Source organism: Carcharodon carcharias, chromosome 4, assembly GCF_017639515.1.
Source record: "Carcharodon carcharias isolate sCarCar2 chromosome 4, sCarCar2.pri, whole genome shotgun sequence".
NCBI lineage: Eukaryota > Metazoa > Chordata > Chondrichthyes > Lamniformes > Lamnidae > Carcharodon > Carcharodon carcharias.
Window position 1 is genome coordinate 153,191,599 of NC_054470.1, and position 22,066 is coordinate 153,213,664.

General features: G+C 39.5%; 1 protein-coding gene across 5 annotated transcripts in view; it reads right to left on the reverse strand.

Moving 5' to 3' along the window:
* Positions 1–21,409, reverse strand: part of ccdc125 (coiled-coil domain containing 125) — a 56,680-nt gene extending 35,271 nt beyond the window's left edge. For 2 of the 5 annotated variants that reach the window (XM_041187024.1, XM_041187020.1), the window contains exons 1-5: positions 21,311–21,396; positions 15,581–15,653; positions 4,775–5,129; positions 3,014–3,072; positions 94–180 (exon numbers count right to left, since the gene is read on the reverse strand). In XM_041187024.1, the coding sequence (XP_041042958.1) occupies positions 94–180; positions 3,014–3,072; positions 4,775–5,081 (453 nt within the window). In that variant the 5' untranslated portion in view covers positions 5,082–5,129; positions 15,581–15,653; positions 21,311–21,396. Of the gene's footprint in view, positions 1–93; positions 181–3,013; positions 3,073–4,774; positions 5,130–15,580; positions 15,654–21,227 lie in introns of all 5 variants that reach the window. The other 3 variants (XM_041187023.1, XM_041187021.1, XM_041187022.1) reach the window with 3 other exon arrangements.
* Between the last annotated feature and the right edge of the window lie 657 nt (positions 21,410–22,066).

Here is a 22,066-nt window from a genome sequence, read left to right on the forward strand (position 1 = left end):
TTCCACTGCATGAGGTCTGACTAGTCAGTGAAAGCCCTTAAAAAAACATTTGAGTAGTGTTTTTGAGATTAATAACATTAGCATGGAACTCACCATGCTCTGTAGTATTTTTAATGCTTCATATTTCCCCTCAAGTTGCTGTTGCGTTACTTCAAGCTCACATCGTAGAAATTCTGCTTCCTGCACAATAAAAGAAACTCAAATTAATCACAAAATTACAGTTCTTGGAATAAAGTTGCACTTGAAATCAACTTATCAAAAACTGGACTGGTGCTTCATTAACTCTTTTTAGGATGATCCATATTAATCTGTGTGTTTTTGTTTATTCATTAATGGGACATGAGAGCCATTGGCTAGGCCAGCATTTTTATTGCCCATCCCTAATTGCCCTTGAGAAGGTGATGGTGAGCTGCCTCCTTGAACCACTGCAGTCCATGTGGTGTAGGTACACCCACAATGCTTTTAGGGAGGGAGTACCAGGATTTTGACCCAGCAACAGTGAAGTAATGGTGATATATTTTCAAGTCAAGTTGGTGTGAGGCTTAGAGGGGAACTTCCAGGTGGTGGTGTTCCCATGCATCTGCACTTTTGTCATTCTAGGTGGTGAAGGTGCTGTCAAAGAAGGCTTGGTGAGTTACTGCAGTGCATCATGTAGAAAGTACACACTGCTACCACTGTGTGTCGGTGGTGGAGGAAGTGGATATTGAAGGTGGTGGCTGGGGGTGCCAATCAAGTGGGCTGCTTTGTCCTGGATGGTGTCAAGCTTCTTGAGTGTTGGAGTTGCATTCACTTTTATCACATTATCAAGTATCCCAAAGAGTGTGATTACATGTAGTGCAGAGAATAAGACATTTATTATGTTATCGCTTTCAAATATCAGAAAAAAGGTGAATAATGTAGCCAAATGGCACCCACGGTATAATGTGCTTGCTCCCCACTTATGCAACGGAACATAACTGGTGCTGAGAGATTGGAACGTTTTTACATCCGTTCTCTGCTTTCCAAAGATTCATGTGGCAGTGGGAAGTGGATTTTGGGAAAGAAAAGGTGGAAGTAATGGCAAGTAACATTTGCGCTACACTAGTGCCAGGCAATGATCATCTCCAACAAGAGAATCCAGTCATCTTCCCATGACATTCAATGGCATTAACATCACTGAATCACTATCAACATCCTGGGGGGGTCACCATTGACCAGAAACTGAACTAGACCAGCAATATAAATACTGTGGCTATAAGAGCAGGACAAGAGGCTGCGAATTCTGCAGAGAATAACTCACCCGCTCACTTCACAAAGCCTATCCACTAACTGCAGGCACAAGTGAGGAGTATGATGGAATACTCTCCACTTGCCTGGATGAATGCAACTCTAAACATGGATGTTATCCAGGTCTTGCTGCATATGGGCACATAATGCTTCAGTATCTGAGGAGTCACAAGTAGTGTTGAACACTGCACAACCATCAGCGAACATCCCCACTTCTGACCTTATGTAGGGAAGGTCATTGATGAAGCAGCTGAAGATGGTTGGGCCTAGGACATTACCCTGAGGAATTCCTGTAGCGAAGACCTGGGACTGAGATGACTGACCTCCAACATTCATAACCATCTTCATTTTTGCTAGGTATGACTGCAACCACTGGAGAGTTCCCCCTATTCCCGTTCACTTCAGTTTGCTGGAGCTTCTTGATGCCACGCTTGGCCAAATGCTGCCTTGATGTCAAAGGTAATTACTCTCACCTCAGCTCTTGAGTTAAGCTCTTCTGTCAATTTTTTGGACTAAGACTGTAAAGAGGTCAGGAGCTGGCTGCTGCTGGCAGAACCCAAGCTAAGAATCAGTGAAGAGATTATTGCTAACTAAGTGCCACTTGATAGCACTGTCGAAGACCCCTTCCATCACTTTGCTGACGATCGAGAGGATAATGATGGAGCGGTAGTTGTCCGGGTTAGAATTGTCTTGCCTTTTGTGGATAGGACATACCTGGGCAATTTTCCACATTCCCAGGTAGATGCCAGTGTTGTAGCTGTACTGGAACAGCTTGGCTAGGGGCATGGCTAGTTCTGGAGCAGAAGTCTTCAGTACTATTGCCAAAATGTTATCATGCCCATAGCTTTTGCAGTATCCAGTGCCTTCAGCCATTTCTTGACATCAGGTGGAGTGAATCAAATTGGCTGAAGATTGGCATCTATCAAGCTGTGGATTTTAGGAAGAAGTTGAGATGGATCAATGACTTGGCACTTCTGGTTGAAGATTGTTGCAAATGTTTCAGCCTTGTCTTTTGCACTGATGTGCTCCCCCATCAATGAGGATGGAGATATCTGTAGAGCCGCCCCCTCCAGTTAGTTGTTTAATTGTCCTCCACCATAGCCATTGAGGAAAGCTTTATGCACCACTATTCACGTCGCAATAGAACATGCATTATATTATGAAGGGATGTATATGTGAACTTATGCTTTCAGAGAAATACAGAATCATTACTTTTGTGCAATGACCCCAATCAATGTAACTGTTCATAACATAAGATACATGTCACTGGAAAAACTGGTATTTTTTCATATTTGACAATTATAAAGCATTAATATGGTTTCCTCATGTGTTAAACTAATAAATGACAACAGTATGAGGTAAATCGAGGAGGATCGTCTTCACATCACTATCTGTTTAATTAAAAATAATCTGACCTCAGGGGATCTTTACAATGTAGATAATTTTAGATCAGATTTTCATGAACAAGAAACTTCTAAGCAAGCACTTCGTACGCACAGGTGATTTTTCTCACTTTGTTTTTATATTTTATTAAACTTGAATAGAGTAAAAAAAACAATAGTTTTTAAACTGGTTCAAAATGTCCAATTTTTGGAAGCATTAATTTCACTTACAGTCGCTCATCTTCATTACATTTTATGAGTTTGCTTTCATGCTTACAGCTTGTTACTTAGAAGAACCCAGAAGTGTTTTAAAATAAACAGTTAATTTGTTCAAAATACAAACATTCTCAACGGAAATAAATTACCTCCACAACGTCCTGAAGCCTCAGTTTCAGCTCTTCATTTGACATTTCAACTTGTGAGCCTGCAGGGACAATTTGTTTCAGAAACTTAATACATCGCATTGCATTATTTAAAGCAAAAGAGAAGCACTCAACTTTAGCTCAATAAGCAATATTGTCCTGGCCAATGTTTATCCCTAAACAACGTCTAAAAACAGATGATTTGTCATTTCTTTAATTTCTGTTTCCAGATGTGTGCAAATTGGCTGCTGCATTTCCTACATTAAAACAGTTTGGGCTTCCTCAGGCTGTGAAAGGTGCAATATAAATGCAAGGCTGTTAATTCTTTTATTATTTGTCAGGCTATTTTTCAAATCCATCAATAAAAGGAAGAGTTAGTTTTAAATGTTTTGGTTGGTCTTTCGCAGTTCGTTATTAAGGCCATTAGCAAAGTAATCAAAGCTGTTAAGAATGCTGCCCAGCCAACCTGAAGCCTTCGCATTTTTCATGAAACCTCATCCGCGGGTGGGATAAGGTTTCATGAAGGGTTCATTAATTAAATAACATTTTTTGAAAAAATTAATGGACATGTCCCAGCTCATGTGACACTTTCACATGAGGGGACATATCCTTAAATTTTTTTTTTTAAACCTTTATTAAATTTTTCAGAACTTAAATTAATCTCCCTGAGGCACCTCACAGAGGTGCCTCAGGGAGAGTTCTGTGCGAAAGAGCGCAGGGCCCAACTCAGGGAATCCCCCCCGCCTGCAAAGGGAATGCACAGCTTTAATTGGCCCACCCAGGTAAAATAATGGCACACACCTGCCCCCGCACAAACCCCCTCGAAGGGGGAAAAATTCAGCCCTAGGGGGATACAAAGTAAAAACAAGGTACTAGAAGGGAAGACTAAATGAGCTTGTTTTAAACCCAACATTTAATAGAATTGTGAAATAATTGACTAAGGAAAATCCTGGGTATGTGAGATGAAGAAGAATCATGTTGGGCTGGTTTAGGAATAATGTCTTTAGGTCCAAGAGTACTGTCCTTTTTTTTTAAAAAGGAAATTACTCCAACTTCTTGCCGTCCATCCATCAATCCCATTGCTCGCCACAAGCCCAATTGGCACTCAAACCCATTGAAAATTTCTGCTTCGGTAGGGTTCCTTGATAACTTATCTTACGAATATTGCTCTTTGGGTGAAAAAGTTCTGCTCAGTTTCTTTCTTACTCCTAAATTTTCACCCAATGCTATATTGAACAATTCAGTTAGATAATCATCAATCTCCTTTGCAATCTTTTAAAAAAAAGGGCAAACTCTGATTTGGATTCTGTCTTTTTGTTTATGCAAATTGCATTTCTTACCTTAGGAAAGCATTGCTTTGCTTCAAGGGTTTATCCATCATTATCCCTAAACTGTTCACATGTACATAAATGTGCTTTTCACTCCTTTGTACCCAATGGCCCATCCCTCAATGTCATTAAATTTTACTCTAAACTTTAGAACAAGTGACGTCACCCTATAAAATGTTCGGGATGTCGAACTATTGCATTTAAGTTAAAGAGCACAAATAACTGCCTAGCCAGATTTTTCAACCAAGCTAAGAATCAGTGAAATTTAAAAACATTTTGATCACTATGTCTAAAGTTCTATGCTTTCATTTAAAATATATTACAGATATTTAAAACTTTTGATACAGACATTAAAGTTTCACAACTTATTAAACCTAATCTTCATAGTTGTACACATTGCAAGCAGTCATAATACTAAAAAAAACATGAAGTTTACCACTACTGTTCGACCACCTGCTAGTACCAGTCCCATCAGAAGTTGTCCGTTTATGGAATGAATTGTAGAGGTTGCCATATTTTGTCCAATGAGAAAACATAATCCCATTCTTTTCATCCTCTTTTGCACTTCTACTAGCAATAGAGTCATCAGCATCTGAACCTTGTCTTGATCTTGTGGTCTCAGCAATTGAACCTCGTTTCTGTTCATAAATTCCGCCAGGTTTCCTGCAGAGGCCATCACCCAAGTCTCCGCTTGACATATCATCCTCTTGCACTTTCATCTGCGTTCCGTGTCTTTCAGACATTAGGAACTGCACAGGTTTAGCTGCCCAACTATTTGTGCAGAAACAAAACTGGCACATGGAGAAAACAAACTTATTTTAAAATAAAGCAATTTGCAAGTTAACTTGGTGCTCTGTTAAGCCAACAATCTGCTTTCAAAAGAAATCAACTCTAAAGTACCAGTTTTATCTTCTGAAGTATATTCCAATATCAGTTACTGCAAGTATTGAAATTTTTAAAAATGCAAGTGTGAAGAAAGATTTCATCTGCTTTCGATATTCCATTTACGGCTCTTTCACACCCATTTAATTTTAGAGATCTCCTTTATTTTTATCATTTGTATCAAACCAGCAAGCTCAATCAATAACATTTTCTTACTCACTTTTTGTAGAGTGTACATTATCCCACAAGGAACAATCATCTTAATAATATCTAGGACAGGATTGGGTGTTAAATATTCCTGGATACAATGTGTTCAGGGAAATCAGGAAAGGAGAGGGGGAGACGTGCCAGTATTCATTATGGAGAGCATTACTGTGCTGGAGAAAGTTAATGTCCCAGTGGGCTGAAGGGCACGATGTATTTGTCTAGAGCTAAAGAACAAAAAAGGTGCGTTTACATTGCTTGGTGTAGTTGAAAGGCCACCAAACAGTGAGAAGGATGTAGAGGAACAAATCTGCAAAGAAATTAGAGAGGTGCAAGTAGTATAGAGTATTTATAATGGGGTTTTTCATTATCCAAATATAGACTGGGATAGTAGTGGTGGAAAGAGCAAGGGGTGGCAAGAGTTCCTGTGTTCGGGAAAATTTTCTACAGCAGTATGTTTCCAAGAAAGATGGCACTGCTGGACCTGGTTCTTGGAAATGAGGTGGGCCAAGTGGATCAAGTGGTCAATAGTATAACATTTAGAGGACAGTGATCATTGTATCATAAGGTTTGGGCTGGCTATGGAAAAGGACAAAGAACAATCCAGAGTAAGAATAATTAACTGGAGGAAAGCTAGCTTCAGTGAAGTAGGAATAGATTTGCACCAAATAAATTGGAGTCAAAGGTTGGCAGGAAAAATGGTAGCTGAACAATGGGCTACCTTCAAAGAGGAGAGAGTTTGGACACAGTCAAGGTATATTCCCTGGAAAGGGAAAGGTAGGGCAAACAAATCCAGAGCTTCTTGGATGACAAAATAATAAAAATTAAGATAAAGAAGAAAAAAAATGTGCTCATGACATACGTCAGGTAGAAAATACAAATGAGAACCAGGCTGAAAATAGAAGGCTGAGGGGAGGTGAAAAAGCAAATGAGAAGCAAAGAGAGTGTATAAAAAGAGACTGGCAGCCAACATAAAAGGGGATCCCAAAGTCCCCTATGTGCATATAAATAGATAATGATGGTAAAGGAGGAGTGGGGCCAACTAGGGACCAAAAAGGGATTTAGGTATGGAGGCAAAGAGCATGGCTGAGGCATTAATATTTTGCATCTGTCTTAACCAATGAAGATGCTACCCAGGCCACGATGAAAGGAGGTAATTCAGGCACTGGAATGGTTTAAAATTGATAAGGAAGAGGTATTGGATAGGCTATCTGTATGTAAAGTTGATAAGGCACTGGGAATGGGCGAGATTTATCCAAGGATACTGAGGGAAGGGAGAGTGGAAATTGCAGAGACACTGGCCATAATTTCCCAGTCTTTCTTAGACTCAGGTTTGGTGCCAGAGGACTAGAGAATTGCAACCATTACATCCTTGATCAAACAAGGGTGTAAAGTTAAGCCCAGCAAATATAGGTCAGTCAGTTTAACTCTGGTGGAGAGGATACTTCTAGAAACAATAATTTGGAACAAAATTAATGGACACATGGACATATGCGGGTTAATTAAAGAAAGCCAGCATGTATTTGTTAAGGGAAAATCATGTTTAATTAACTTGGAGCTTTTTCAAGAGGTAACAGAAGGTTGATGAGGTGTACGCGGACTTTCAAAAGGCATTTGACATAGGGACGCACAACAGACTTGTAAGCAAAGTTACAACTCATGGAATAAAAAGGACAGTAGCAACAAGGATATGAAATTGGTTGAGTGACAGTAAACAGAGTCGTGGTTAATGGATTTTTTGGGGGCTGAAGGGAGGTTTGCAGTGGAGTTCCCCAGGTATCAGTGTTGGGATCCTTGCTTTTCCTGATATATATTAATGACCTAGACCTTGGCGTACAGGGCACAATTTCAAAATTTGCAAACGATATGAACCTTGGAAGCATTATGAACAGCGAAGAGGATAGTGCAGAACTTCAATAGAACAAAGACAAGTTGGTGGAATGACCAGACAGGTGGCAGATGAAGTTCAATGCAGAGAAATGTGAAGTGATTCATTTTGTCAGGAAGAACATGGAGAGACAATATAAAGAATACAGCTCAAAAGGGAATACAGGAGCAGAGGGACCTGGGTGTATACGTGCCTAAGTCATTGAAGATGGCAGGTCAGGTTGAGAGAGCAGTTCATAAAGCATACAGTGTCCTAGGCTTTATTAATAGGGCATAGAGTACAAGAACAAGGATGTTATGTTGAACTTGGATAAGGTATTAATTTGGCCTCAGCTGGAGTATCGCGTCTAGTTCTGGGCGCCGCACTTTAGGAAGGATTTGAAGGCATTGGGTGTCAATGTATTTGGATTCATTCTTCCATGACAGGCACAAATTGTGAGTAACATGGTAGCAGTAACATGGTAACTTGAAACTTTGGTGATTGTTTGCTATATATGTTTTTTGTTTCAATCTGCTGAGGGAAAAGAAGCGAACTGCTGCTGACAATTTAAATGATGGAATGGTGGAAGGATGGTGCAAAATCACAAGCTTTGGCTATCCATTAATGCTTTTCTGATTTTGAACCATATCCACAATGGAAGGCTGAAGTTGAGATGTGGACCTGGATTACTTCCTACCCTGACAGGAGTAAGGTACTGCTTTGGTATTATCATTACCAGCCAAAAGTAAGATTAGGAGTGAAGTATTTTCATAATAGAACGTCGATGATTTGGATCATGAAAAGGGATTGGACCTTCTGTTACAGTCTTTGGATAAGCTTTACAAAAAAGATGATTTATTGGAAGCTTACAAAGCATGGTCAACCTTTGATAGATTTAAAAAAAGATGATCAGTCCATGGAAGAGTATATTATGGATTTTGATAAATGGTATAAGAGATTGAAGAGATTTGAACTTGAAATCCCAGAGTCTGTATTGGCGTTTAAGTTACTTGATTGTGCACGTATCGCTCATGTTGATAGACTTTTAGTATTGATGGGGTTCAATATTGTGGGAAAGACTCTCTCCCTGGCCAAATGGCTGCTGCCCTAAAAAAAAAATTCTGGGAAAGTAGTCATTCCCACCTACGTTCTTAGCAAATATGAACAACTATGCTGTGAAAAAAAGGATAGAAGATTCTACAGTGACTGTATTTTGAAATCGGCCAAATGTTAGATGAAGATTCCAGTACCAAGACTAGGTTACTGACAGGTGGTCTGAAAATGGTCATAACCAGTCAATTTGAGAGTCCAGACAAAAAGCGGGTTTGGACGGTGACCACAGGCATTTGAATCTGAAAAATGCAGGGGGAATGGTTAATCGGTGTGATTCTCAGTATCATTCCGCAATTAATTGCCCATAGCGAAAGAATCGTGTTTTTGAAGTAACTCAAGACTGATTCATCTGAGGCTGAAAATGATGATGGTGACTGCCATGATGGAATTGTGTTGGTCACTGAAAGTTTGAATCCAGTGATGAGTATCTTGATTGTCGATTCCTTCAACGGTGCAGTTCTGGACAGTGGCTTCACTTCTACAGTGTGTGGGCTGGATTGGCTTAACTGCTAGCAGGGGTCTCTCAATGATAAACACTGGCGGAAGATCAAGGAATATGAAAGCTCTACGTGCTTCAGGTTTGGAGATAACACATTAACATCTTCCAAAAGGGTAGTCCTCCCTTGCAAGATAGCAGGGACCAGTCTGTTCACCAGTACAGGTGGCAATGGATTTAAAAGTTTGGGACAAGAATAGGGGTATTTATTTGCCACATTTCATAGATATGGCAACCAGATTTAGCCTGTCCACTGTAATAAATAGTAAGGACAAATGGACCATTGTCGACAAGGTCATGGAGAAATGGGTGGGAACAGGATTAGGAACACCAACGAAATTCCTGACAGATAATGGTGGGGAATTTGCCAATGAGGAATTTCAAGATATGCATGAAAATTTGAATATCATAGTTATGCACACTGCAGCTGAGAGCCCGTTTAGTAATGGTCTTTGTGAGAGAAACCATGCGGTGACAGACGACATGTTAAATAAAATATTGGCTTATCAACCAGATTGCAAATCGCAAACTGTACTGGCATGGGCAGTGCATGCAATGAGGTCTTTGCAAATGGTTGGGGGATACAGTCCATACCAGTTGGTATAAGGAAAAAATCTGAAGTTGCCTTCGGTGCTATCAGATGCTCCCATTGCTCTAGAAGAGACTGGCATTAGCTGCACTTTTACTGTTCATCTGAATGTTTTGCATGCAGGCAGAAAAGCTTTAATTAAAGTTGAGGTTTCGGAGAAAATTTGGTGAGCCCTATGGCACCGCGTAAGACCAGAGGGAAAACAGCTTAGATAAGGAGACATGGTATATTACAAAAGCAGCTGGAAAGAGTGGAGAAAACCTGGCAAGGTGATAGGAAATGATGGAAAAGTAGTAATTGTGCAATCAAACTAGTTAGGGTACATTCTTCAAGGTTAATTGGGACTGACTATACCTTTACAGGTTCTGAACAGGACATAGAAACCAAAGAGCACTTCACATGCACACACTTTGAGCAGTTATGAGCAGACTACTGCAGATAAAGGTCAAGTGACAATGAGCAAAGTAACACCAAGGTACAGGATAAGGCTATTCGTCCAATAGGGCAACTACCTAAAGTAGGAACAAAGGTAACATACATGCCAGAAAGGGCAAATGTGTGGAGGGATGCCACCATCATAGGGAGAGCAGGAAAGGCCACTGGTAAATACAAACACTGGCTAAATGTGCAGGGTGAAGGACAAGAAACAAGACCCAAGACCCATGGATTGACAAATCAAGGTAAAGATGTGAAAGCCCAGAAAGCGCAGTATAAGTTCTGACAGTGGACCAGAAAGTGGTCGTGACCCCAGAAAAAATCACGGACTTGCAAATGGGATTCTGCTCGCATGCAGGAAAGATCATACAGTTGTAGTCCAGAAAGAGCGGAATGCAAGTAGAGGTCATGGTTTGCCAAGAACAAGGACTACAGAGCAAGCTAGGAATGTCAATAGAAGTAGAAGTTCTTATGACTGAGAGATTTTAGTGGCTGCTAATAAATTGGAAAATAAACTGATAAAGGAAGCCAAACAGAAAGAGTTGGAAGGAATTTGGGGTATACACTGAAATACCTGACAGGGGCCAGCCAGCCTTATCTCACATGTGGATCTGTACAGAAAAGGTACTTTCAGACGGCACGTACAGGGCTAAAGTGTGACTAGTAGCCTGAGGCTTTGAAGAAAAGTGATGTTAAGATGAAATTGCCTACTGCAGGGAAAGTGAGTTTGAAGATTTTATCTTAAGCTATTTCAGCATCATATTCTTGGGAGTGCATATCTATTGATATAAAGTCTGCATTTTTGCAGGGGGAGAAGTTTTAAAGAGAAGTTTTTTTGAAACCGCCTAAAGAAGCTGGCGATGTAGAAGGAAAGCTGTGGAAATTGACCAAGCGTGTTTATGGATTGAATGATGCGTCAAGAGTATGGTATTTCTCCATAAGGTCTGTCCTGTTGAAAACAAATTGCATTCAGTTAAAGGCAAACCCTGCAATGTTCCAATGGTACCATGAGGAAAAACTATCAGGAAATCTTTATCATGCATGTTTCTTTCTTGTGGTGAGGCTCTGTAGAATTTGAGCAATGAGTAATCGAGAAGATTAAAGAAGGAATTCCAGGTTGGCAGTCAGGCTTCAGGAGCCTTTAAATACATAGGTTGAGACATTAAGCAGAGCAAGTCAGGAGTGACAGTGAACCAACAATCTTATCTAGAAAATGTAACCATATCCCAATAAATCGGGTTAGATCCTCACAGAGGATCCTGCTCCCAAGGAAGAAACGGAACAATTGAGAAGTTTGATTGGGCAATTGAACCAGTTGTGCACTCAGACTAGACCTCATGCTAGTTAAGACGTATTGGAGCTGAGTATTATGATAAAACATGCTACAGTTGAGGAAGTTCTGAAAGCAAATAAAATATTAAAGAATTTAAATTCAGAGAAATGCACACTCAAGTTTCCAGCTTTGGGTGAACTAGAAGATAAGAGGTTGGTCACTCTTAGCGATACTTCACATGCCAATCTTCCAGATAGGTATTCAATCACAGCAGGGTTTATCATATTCTTGGTAGGAAAGAATGATAAATGTTGCCTGCTGTCTTGGGAGGCCAAGGAAATAAAAAAGGTAGTGAAAAGCATCTTAGCTGCTAAAACTCTGGTGTTAGTAGAAGCAATAGACATTGGGATTTACTTTACCAATATACTGATAGAAATGTTCTACAAGGGGCAATGTGAGAAAAGTTTGACCATAGAATGTTATGTTGACAACCAGTCTCTTTGGGATAATGTTAATTCAATGAAAAGTGTCGCTGAAAAAAGGCTAAGAATAGACCCAGCTAGCATAACTGTTAGAGAAAAGAGAAATCTTTTTAAGATATGATGGGTTGACACAAATCACCATTATCAGACTGCTTTACAAAAATAAATGCCTGCTCCGGGAAATTACTAAGTGTATTGGAAGAAGGGGGTCTTATGTTAAAATGAGGAAATGGCAAAACATATATCCCATCAAAACAGTATAAATAGATACAACTGGAACACTCTTGTGTGAAAAGGGCTGCAGTAAGTCTGTAGCACTGAAAAGCTGATTTGACAATAAATTAGCTTTAAGTAAAAGACGAGCTTTGGACTTATTCTTCATGGCAAGCACTTATTGAGAGTAACACTGGGGAGAGTGCAGAAAAGATTCACGAGAATGGTTCCAGGGATGAGGGACTTCAGGTATAAAAACAGACTGGAAAAGATAGGACTGAGAATAGAAAACAGAGGAGATTTGATAGAGGTATTCAAAATCATGAGGGGTCTGGACAGAGTAGATGAAGAGAAACTATTTCCACTCATGAAAGGATCAAGAATGTAAGGGCACGGACTTAAAGTAATTGGCAAAAGAAGCAAAAGCGATATGAGATAAAATGTTCTCATGCAGCCAATAGTTAAGGTCTGGAACGCAGTGCACTGCTTGAGTATGTGGTGGAGGCAGGTTCAATCAAAGAATTCAAAAGGGAATTAGACTGTTATCTGAAAATGTGCAGGGTTATGGGGAGTAGGCAGGAGAATGGCATTAAGTGAATTGCTCATTCGGAAAGCCAGTACAGGCACAATGGCCAAATGGCACCTTTTGTACTGTAACAATTCAGTGATTCTGCGAACATTCACTGAGTATACTCCCTTAAAATATTTGACAATGGGCATATTGAAGTGGGATTCTGCACAAAATGAATTCCATATCCATTGACTCAAAGAGCCAGTGTTTTGCGAGCCAAGTACATTTAATAACCCTTTTTATTTTCCTAATTTCTCCAATTTTCTAAAATTCTTTAGGACCCAGATTGGAAAATAGCGAATGTGACTCCTTTATTCAAGAAAGGGAGGGAGACCGAAAGTAAGAAACTACTAGCCAATTAGCTTATCAGTCATAGGTAAAATGCTGGAATCTGTTACGAAGGAGGTTATAGTGGGGCATTTAAAAAATATCAATACAATCAGGCAAAGTCAATATGGTCTTGCGAAAGAAAAATCATGTTTGCCTAACTTATTGGAGTTCATTGAGGGGGTAACAAGCAATTTGGATAAAGGGAAACCTGTGGATCCTTAGATTTCCAGAAGGCTTTTGACAAGGTGCCACATCAAGGTCATTACACAAAATAAGAGCTCATGGTGTAGAGGCTAACATATTAGCATGGATAGAGGATTGGCTAGTTAACAGGAAACAGTAGGCATACATGGGTCATTTTCAGGTTGGCAAGATGTGACGAGTGGGTTGTCACTGAATCAGTTCTGGAGCCTCCACTATTTACAATTTATATCAATGACTTGGATGAAGGGACCGAATGAATGTCTGGTTACTAAATTTGCGGATGACACAAAGATAGGTAGGAAAGTAAGTTGTGAAGAGGTCATAAGTAACCTGCAAAGGGACGTGAATAGGTTAATTGAGTGGCAAAAAATTTGGCAGATGAAGTATAATATGGGAAAATGTGAACTTGCCCAGCTTAGCAGGAAGAATAGAAAAGCAGCATGTTATCTAAATGGGGAGAAACTGCAGAGCTCTGAAGTACAGAGGGGTCTTGTGTCCTGGTACATGAATCACAAAAGGTTAGTATGCAGGTACAGCAAGTGATTAGGAAGGCAAATGGAATGTTATCATTTATTGCAAGGGGAATGGAATATAAAAGTAGGGATGTTTTGCTACAGTTGTACAAGGCATTGGAGAGACCACATTTGGAGTACTGCGAGCAATTTTGCTCTCCTTTTTTAAGAAAGGATATAAGTGTGTTAGAAACAGTTCTGAGAAGGTTCACTCAACTGATACCTCAGATGAGGGTGTTTACCTTATGAGGAAAGGTTGGACAGGCTTGGCCTGTATCCATTGGAGCTTAGAAGAATGTGAAGTGATCTTATTGAAACATACAAGATCCTGACAGGACTTGACATGATGGATGCTGAAAGGATGTTTCCCCTTTTGGGAGAGACTATAACTAGGGATGCAGTTTAAAAATGATGGGCCTCACGAGTAGACAGTCTTGGAACACTCTTCCCCGTAGTGGAGGCAGGGTAATTGAATATTTTTAAGGCAGAGGTAGATAGATTCTTGGCTAACAAGGGGGGAAAAAAACTATCGGGGGTAGGCAGAATGTGGAGTTGGGGCCATAATCAGATCAGCCATGATTTTAATGAATGGTGGAGTAGACTTGAGGGGCCAAATGGCCTACTCTTCCTAATTTGAATGTTTGTATGTATGTTCAAGCTAAAGGACAACAGTTCTCATTCTCATCCATCAGAAATATTATGAAACCAGCTGCATTAGAATACCCATCAGGAAGAGTGGCATGCGAAGCATCACTGAAAATGACGAGCTTCATGTCCTTTGTGTCACCCAAGGGTGGGAATTGAAATTAAATTTGGATAAATGAACACAATATTTTATTTGCCCTACAAACATTATCTACTTTAGGATCTTTCATAACAGTACTTAACTCCAACACATCAAAACGAGCATCTGGTCTAGCCAGAGTACACAACCTGTTCAACTTCCTAATCAAGTTTCCTAATTGCTCGATCTATTCTTTAGATATATCATATTTTCTGTGACGGCCAAGTATAACTACCTGGGATGTGAGTAACTTTGTTATTCCGGACCTACTTTGCTCAATATCTAAACCAATGTATTTAAAAGCCCCACAAACCTGATTCTCAATTTTAATTCTATTCTTGTCTTAGTGATAATATATTTCTCAAATTCTTCAGCACCCATCCCATAAGAAATCAACATGCATCATGAAAATTAAAGATAGTTTTCCTTTAAGGTACCAATAAAACATGCAGGATCTGCTTTTAGTTGAACACAGCTTATTTCCAGCAAAACTGATCTCACTGAAAAATAACATGCCCTTGAAGTATCATTCAGGGCAATAGATGCATTTGTTTAGTTTCCACCATTTACCTTCTGCATCTGCTGCCTTTTTGGGTGTTTTCAGAAACACTTCTCTCTTTGAAAAGTATTACGCTGCAAAAATGCATTTTTAAATGTTGAATTGGTCTGTGCTCCGTGGGTACGTGGCCAAAAGAATTTAAAAGATTCATGTTAATTTTCCAACTGTTAAGGAGTCCACGATAAACACATTCAACCAGTTGTCTGTCCATACGAGATATCTTAGTACAATCCAGTAATGTAAACATTAGTACCGATCCAGGGATCCTCAATTTGATTTTCATCACTCTTTTATTCAATTGGTTGAAATCCATGATAAATTCATCCATGGAATTACCATCTATTTTCCTGAAATTTATTAAATTCTGACCATGCCTCATTTAGCGTTTAACAGATCACCTCCTTGGTAGATTTCATATGAGAACTCTAATAGAAGGTCCAAACCTTCATGAATATTTAGCTGATGGGAATCTATTTCACAAAATACTTTATTTTTGATTTTACTTCTGTACACAAAGCAAGGCAATATCTTGTTTTCTCTACAGTAGGGATAGAATCCAGTCCACATATCCATTTCATTCTACCACTGGTCATAGGGTTCAGGCTCCAAGAACAAAGAGTAACCAAACCCCAACAATTTACACTTGCTTTCTGCCATTTTCTACAATGGCCACTAGGATTTTAGATCTCTATCTGAATTTTTTTTCTTTTTTCTTTTCTAATATTCACCTTTAGGCCAACATCCACCGCTACTATAATAGAAACAGAAAATGCTGAAAAAACTCATCAGGTCTGACAGCGTCTGTGGAGAGAGAAACAGAATTAACGTTTTGAGTCCAGATGACTCTTCTTTAGAATGTTATATGTTGCCATGTTACCATGTTATAATGCTACCATGCTGCCATGTTATATTCCAGAAACCAGATGGTGAAGATAGAACTGGAACCAATGTTTCACATACTTATTTACAGAGTTACACATTACAAGCATGCACCTCCTAACCCAGCAACCCAAGTTTTCATCTGCTTCTATTCATGGGGGCACAAGTGAATCCCCAATTAATGCCCACATCTGCATACCATTAAGTATAATTAAGATACAATCAATACCACTGACTTCTCTCTGAGTTCCATGGGACTTCTATCTAAGTGGTTATTCATCATTGGAAAGTCTTGACAATAAATGGAAGGCTTTTTTCCTGTGGAGAGGCCAAGATGGAACATCATTGCTGTGCCCAATCCTATCCTCACCTGGAATCCAGCAAGTGGAGAAATTTGACCACAAGCAGCTTAGGCACCTTCCTCCAGCATTTCAACCTGATTCAAATGGGCTTTTTCAGCCTCTGCTGGATACAACCTTTTGCATTCATATTGGCAGTCATGTGGTACAATTTGCAAAGATAATTTAGGTTAACTAGGGCAAGTCAATCAAGTTTCACTGCATCCCAATTTTTGCTTTGCTTCCATTTTCAAAGCAGAGTTACAGAAAGGAACCAGTCTTTAATACTGCACTTCCCAACTATTTTAGTTTATCCCCACCTTCCTGTAGGCTTTGACTGCCTTCCTGGAGGGCACTCCAACAGGTAGCAGTCACCTTCTGGTGCCTCACCCAAGTAGCCATTATTAAGTGAAATTATTGACAGCAAATGCTGACATGCTCTCTGACTTTGAAGCATATCAATACCAAGTCTGAACTTTCAGACTGAACCGACAAGCATGAGTCAACATATCAGGCACTAAGTCTGTGCCTGTGTTCTCTGGGTTTTGTGGATAAACCTATGTTAAGGAAAGACTAGCTCCAGATTCCTCCTATACTCAGTGAATAAGCAACAGATTATAACAAGAGCAAGGGTTTTTTTCACTACTACCACTCGTAGTGAAAAAGGTGGATTGTATTAAAATTGCAGTGGCACATCAACCACTGATATGTGTAATGGGGATAGATGGAGAGATTTCACCATTAAAACAGGGCGATGGGAAGGGCTATATAATGGGCATTTAAGCACTTAAATAGACAATTAGTTGTCACATAAAAGAAAAACAGGAACCAGAGGTAAATGCTGACACTTTTATAATATACCATCCTACCAAGGTGGTGTTGTATTGGACTTTTTAAGTGAATTTTGAAATAAAATGTTGCAACAAACTCAAACTTAATCTACGTAGCTATATTAAGTCAACTCATGTCTGGAATTCTCTGCCTCAGAAGGTGGTGGAGGCAGGGTTATTGAATATTTTTAAAGCAGAGGTAGATGGATTCTTGTTAGGCAAGAGAATCAAAGGTTATCACAGTTAGATGGGAATGTGGATATCGAAACACAAGCCATAATCTTATTGAATGACGGAGCAAACTTGAGGGGCCAAATGGTCTACTCCTGTTCCCAATTTCTTATGTTCCAAGTAGCTCCAAGTTATCTTTTGTTTAAATGCTGACAAAGAAAGTTTAAGATATGTACCAAAATACAAAGTTTAAATTAACTTAAGAGCTTCCAATCTCTTAATAGTTTTACCATAATGACTTTCTACTTAGCCCTTTTGAACATTTCCCACCTCCATCCATGCCTCACACTCATCTGTATCTCAGATCCTCAGCCATGTCTTTATTACCCCCAGTTTTAACTATTACAGTGCTCTCCTGCCCAGCTTCTCATTCTCCGTAACTTCAGCTAATTCAAAACTATGCTGCTTGTATCCTAACCCACAAAAGTCATTCCCACATCATCCTCATGCCCGCTGACCTACATTAGCTTCTGATAACTCCTTGCTTTTGTTACTGCAGAGATTTTGCAATCAATTGAACAGTTTGGGTGTTATTTCTGGTCCTCTTCTGTGGGTACTTGTTCAGTTATTTTCTTATTCTTTCCCTGCAACCATAGCTGGCTCAGTTCACCAACACTTCAAATTTAAAATTTTCATCCTCACGTTCCAATCCCTATATAGATTTACACCTCAATATTACTATATTTTCAAATCTATTCACATGGTGTGGGTTTTGCTGATAAGGCTAGCATTTATTGTCCACCCTGTAATGCTAAGTGACTGACTAGGCCATTTCAGAGGGCACTTAAAAGGATTACATATAGCCCATATCAGGCAAGGGGGACAGATTTCTTCCTTGAAGGACTTTAGTGAAACAGATGGAGTTATATAACAATCCAATTGTCTCATGGTCATCATTACTGACACGAGCTTTTTAATTAAGGTTTACTTAATTAACCGAATTTAAATTCCCCAGCTGCCATGGTGGGATTTGAACACTTGTCTCCAGATCATCAGTTCAGGCCTCTGGATTATGAATCCAGTCTATAATCAACGTGCCCCCGGCCTCTTCAGCCCAATAAACCCTCCGTTCTAATTCTAGTCTCCGATGCATCCCTCTTTCCATTGGCTTCATCACTGATGGCTGTGCCTTCAGCCCCTAGGCTCCACACTCTTGTTTTCACTCCATAAAGCCATCCATCATTCCACTTGCTTCTCCTCCTTCAAAACCCTCCTAAAAGCCCATCTCCTGACCAAGATTTTGGTCACCACTCCTTCTTTGAGTTACCATCTGTTTTTCAAATACAACATTTTAAGTCATTTTGCTATGTTAAATGCAAATATTGCTATAAATAAATGCAAATTAGTTGTTGAGACTCATTCTACAAAGAATATTAAAAAAATCCTTGTGCTAATGCCTTTTAATAGGGAATCTCCAATAATTTAAAAAAGCCATTCTTACACTGAATTTGTGAAGTAAAATTATAATCTATTGACTCGCAATGTAATGTTCTTCATCACCCAACATCTAAAAAAAGAATTCGAGGACTGACAACAACAGATGATGTTAAAAGCATAACCCAGGAGAGCTGCTGAAATGAAGTGTTTTTAACGGAGATATCACTGATAGCAAATTCAACCAATGATATTAAAATGAGACAATTCTTACTCGCTTAGAACTCAACTAGATTCCAGCATCCTGCGCAGGTTACAAATTTGTTGAAACAATATCAATATTCTCCTAACATTTGGGATTCAGAATAGTCAAGTTTAACATCACAACCCATATGCAAGTTTTGGCCATTTGAAAACAGAACATTCTACAACCCATCAATAAAAGCAAACAGCACGTTAAACTTTTTTTGCATATGATGCAAAGCACTGGCAAAACCTGTTTGCATGTGATCCACTGTGAACAGAAGACAACTAGACTGTTGTAAACCTCAGAATTCAACAGGTCCAGCAAAAAGAAACAGAACAGCAGCCTTTGATTAGAAACATCACAGGAGAGAAACAGAAAACTCAAGTATTGCAAAAACCTTCCAAGGGGGAAAAGCAATAAAATTAGTTGTGGTATTACGAATAGGGACAAAAAAATTGATGATCTAAAGTACTCCATAAACTTGAGGTCATCCAAAACTTTACTGTTGTGTCCTATCTCAAATCAAGTCCCATACACCCATCACCCCTGTTTGTTGATCTAAATGGGCTCCCGGTCAATCAATGCCACGATTTTAAAACTCTCATCCTTGTTTGGAAGTCCTTCCCTCTCTATCTATGTAATTTCCTCCAGCCCCACAACCTTCTGAGATATCTGGTCTCTTGAGCATCCCCTACTTTAATTGGCAGCTGCACCTTCAGCTACCTCAGCTCTAAGCTCTGGAATTCCCTCCCTAAATTTCTCCACATTTATTCCCCTCTTTAAATTAATTCTTAAAAGCTACCTCTTTGGCCAGTCTTTTGGCCATCTGGTCTACTAATGCCAAATGTGTTTCACTGTCAAATATTATGCTTTATAACATTCCTGTGAGTGACTTGGAACATTTCATTACGTTAAAGGTGTCACATAAATACATATCGTCATTGTAAAGGAGGAATACAAAGATGAGCTAGTTAAGTTTTAGGCAAAAATGAGGGTGAGAGAATTAACAAAGTGGCCTATTTATTTCCATGAGTGAGTAGTCTATCGATGAGGACAGTAACTTTTCTGGGAAGGTTTTTTAGATAGAAAGAATTTGCACAGGAAAATTAGTCTTCACATACCCAACAAGGGGATAAAGTTTGAGTTTAAAAAAAATTAATTCTGAAGAGTATCTTTCTCCTTCCGATATTAACTAAACTGTTTCACGCTTTTTTTTGCAATAAATATCTAAGCCATTAACTACTGCAACAAAGTTATGTTTAAGCCAAATTTTGAAGAAGGAATGATTAGCACCTTGTTGAATAAGGATGAGCAAGAGCCTTTGGCTGATCAAGAGGCAAAATAAACTGACATTATAATAATAGATGATTTCAATGTTTAAGAATCTGGTGGCAGATCGCAGAAAACTGAAAAGGTGAATTACTGTAGAATCAAGAACAGCGCCTCCGCACTTTAAAACCTTGGACAGTTCTAAAGAGTTATACGGACTCGAAACATTAACTCTGTTTCTCTCTCTCTCTCTGCAGATACTACCAGACCTGCTGAGTTTTTCTAGTTTTTTCTGTTTTTATTTCAGATTTCCAGCATCTGCAGCATTTTGCTTTTACATTAAATCTTTAGTCACTGGACTTTCCGATCAATCAATGTTAGTTTAGTGGTCCTGCCCCATGTGCACAGGACCAGGCTTTAGGCATTGCATTATCATACATTCATATTCTAAAACACAATCAAAAAATCTTGCATTTAGTGTCTTTAACATAGTAAAGCATCCCAATGTGCTGCACAGGAGCATAATCAGAAAAAAATGACACGAGAGTCAAAGGAGGAGCTATTAGGACATGTAATTCAAAGCTAGGTCAGAGAGATAGGACTTAAGGGGTCGTGAAGGAAGAGAGGTTTTGGAAGGTAATTCCAGGGTTTAGGATTGAGGCAGCTGAAGGCATGGCTGCCAAGTCAGGGATGTACATGTGGGAACGTTGGAGGAATATAAAGCTCTTGTCAGAGTTTTAGGGCTGGAAAAGGTTAGAGAGATAGGAAGGAGCAAGGTCATAAAGGAATTTGGGCACAAGTTGAGAATTTTAAATTGTTTTATGGGGATTAGGAGCCAATCAACACTGACTAGATTGATAAATCAGATAGGTTACATATACTTAAGTATGCAATTTACGTCCCACTTGACAATCATATATTTCACTCCAAACACTCCCTGTCGTTTTGGTTTCATCACTGATCTGCAGACAGTGGGGTTTTCTGGGTCAATATCAATGCCAGATGCAAAAGCAATAGCTAACCTCAGAAATTTGCACTTCAACTATACCATTCGTAAGAACTGGTGCCTTTTTCTGGGACAAAAAAAAATCTATTTTTATAAGATAGGCCCGGGGGGTGGGGAGAACTATATTGTTCATGAGTGAAATGACAAACACAATACAGCACTTCACATGCAGTCACATCGATCGGACCATCCCTCTCTCACCGGAGACTGGCTCACATTGAAAGGAAACGTGGCCCCCCTCTTCCCTTCACCCGGCTCTTACCGATCCCGATCAGTCGCCTTACCCCTTATCGGATCCAGTAAAACTTTCCGCCGCTTCCCGAAAAACAAATGGCGGAAATCCAGACCCACGTGACTCTGCCCGCCCCCGCAGTGACGTCACCTCTCTCCAGGTGAGGCTCAGGTGGCACAGACAATCTGAGCAAACTTCTGCCACTCCCCTTAACTCCACAATCATTGCAAACTTCCCAAATCTTAAACCGTCACACATTACATTACAAAACAAAAAACCCTCTTTTTACTAACAGGGAACGCGGAGTCAAGTTGCTCCTGGAGCAAACTGAAAGAAGTGAACTCCAATAATTGCCTAAATTCTGTCGTTAGGAGATGATTTCCATTATATTGCATGATTGACTTCTGCAATGAGTATGACGTCTGACTGGAGTCTACTTAAATCAGGACTTCCAACTATGCCTTTTTCACATATGAGACTAGTTGGGAACAGTTCAAACCAATTGGATCCTCACTGAAATTCCAATTACTATTTGTAGGCCGGCTTGCCACCTAGTGCTCAGCTTCTCATTCCTCAGTTCAGCAGCAGGAATTGACTAATACCAGGTTTCATTTTAATTTCCAGATTTTCTTAAAGTGATTTCACATTCCGCCATGGGGGATATGAACTAATTATTTTCTGGATCATTAGTCTAAGTCTTTGGATTACCATGTCCAGTAACACAATCACAAAATTACTGTACCCAATGAGGTACAGAATGGTAAAAATTGGGTTCGCCCGTGCAGTCCTCTGGTTCTGACAACTGTAA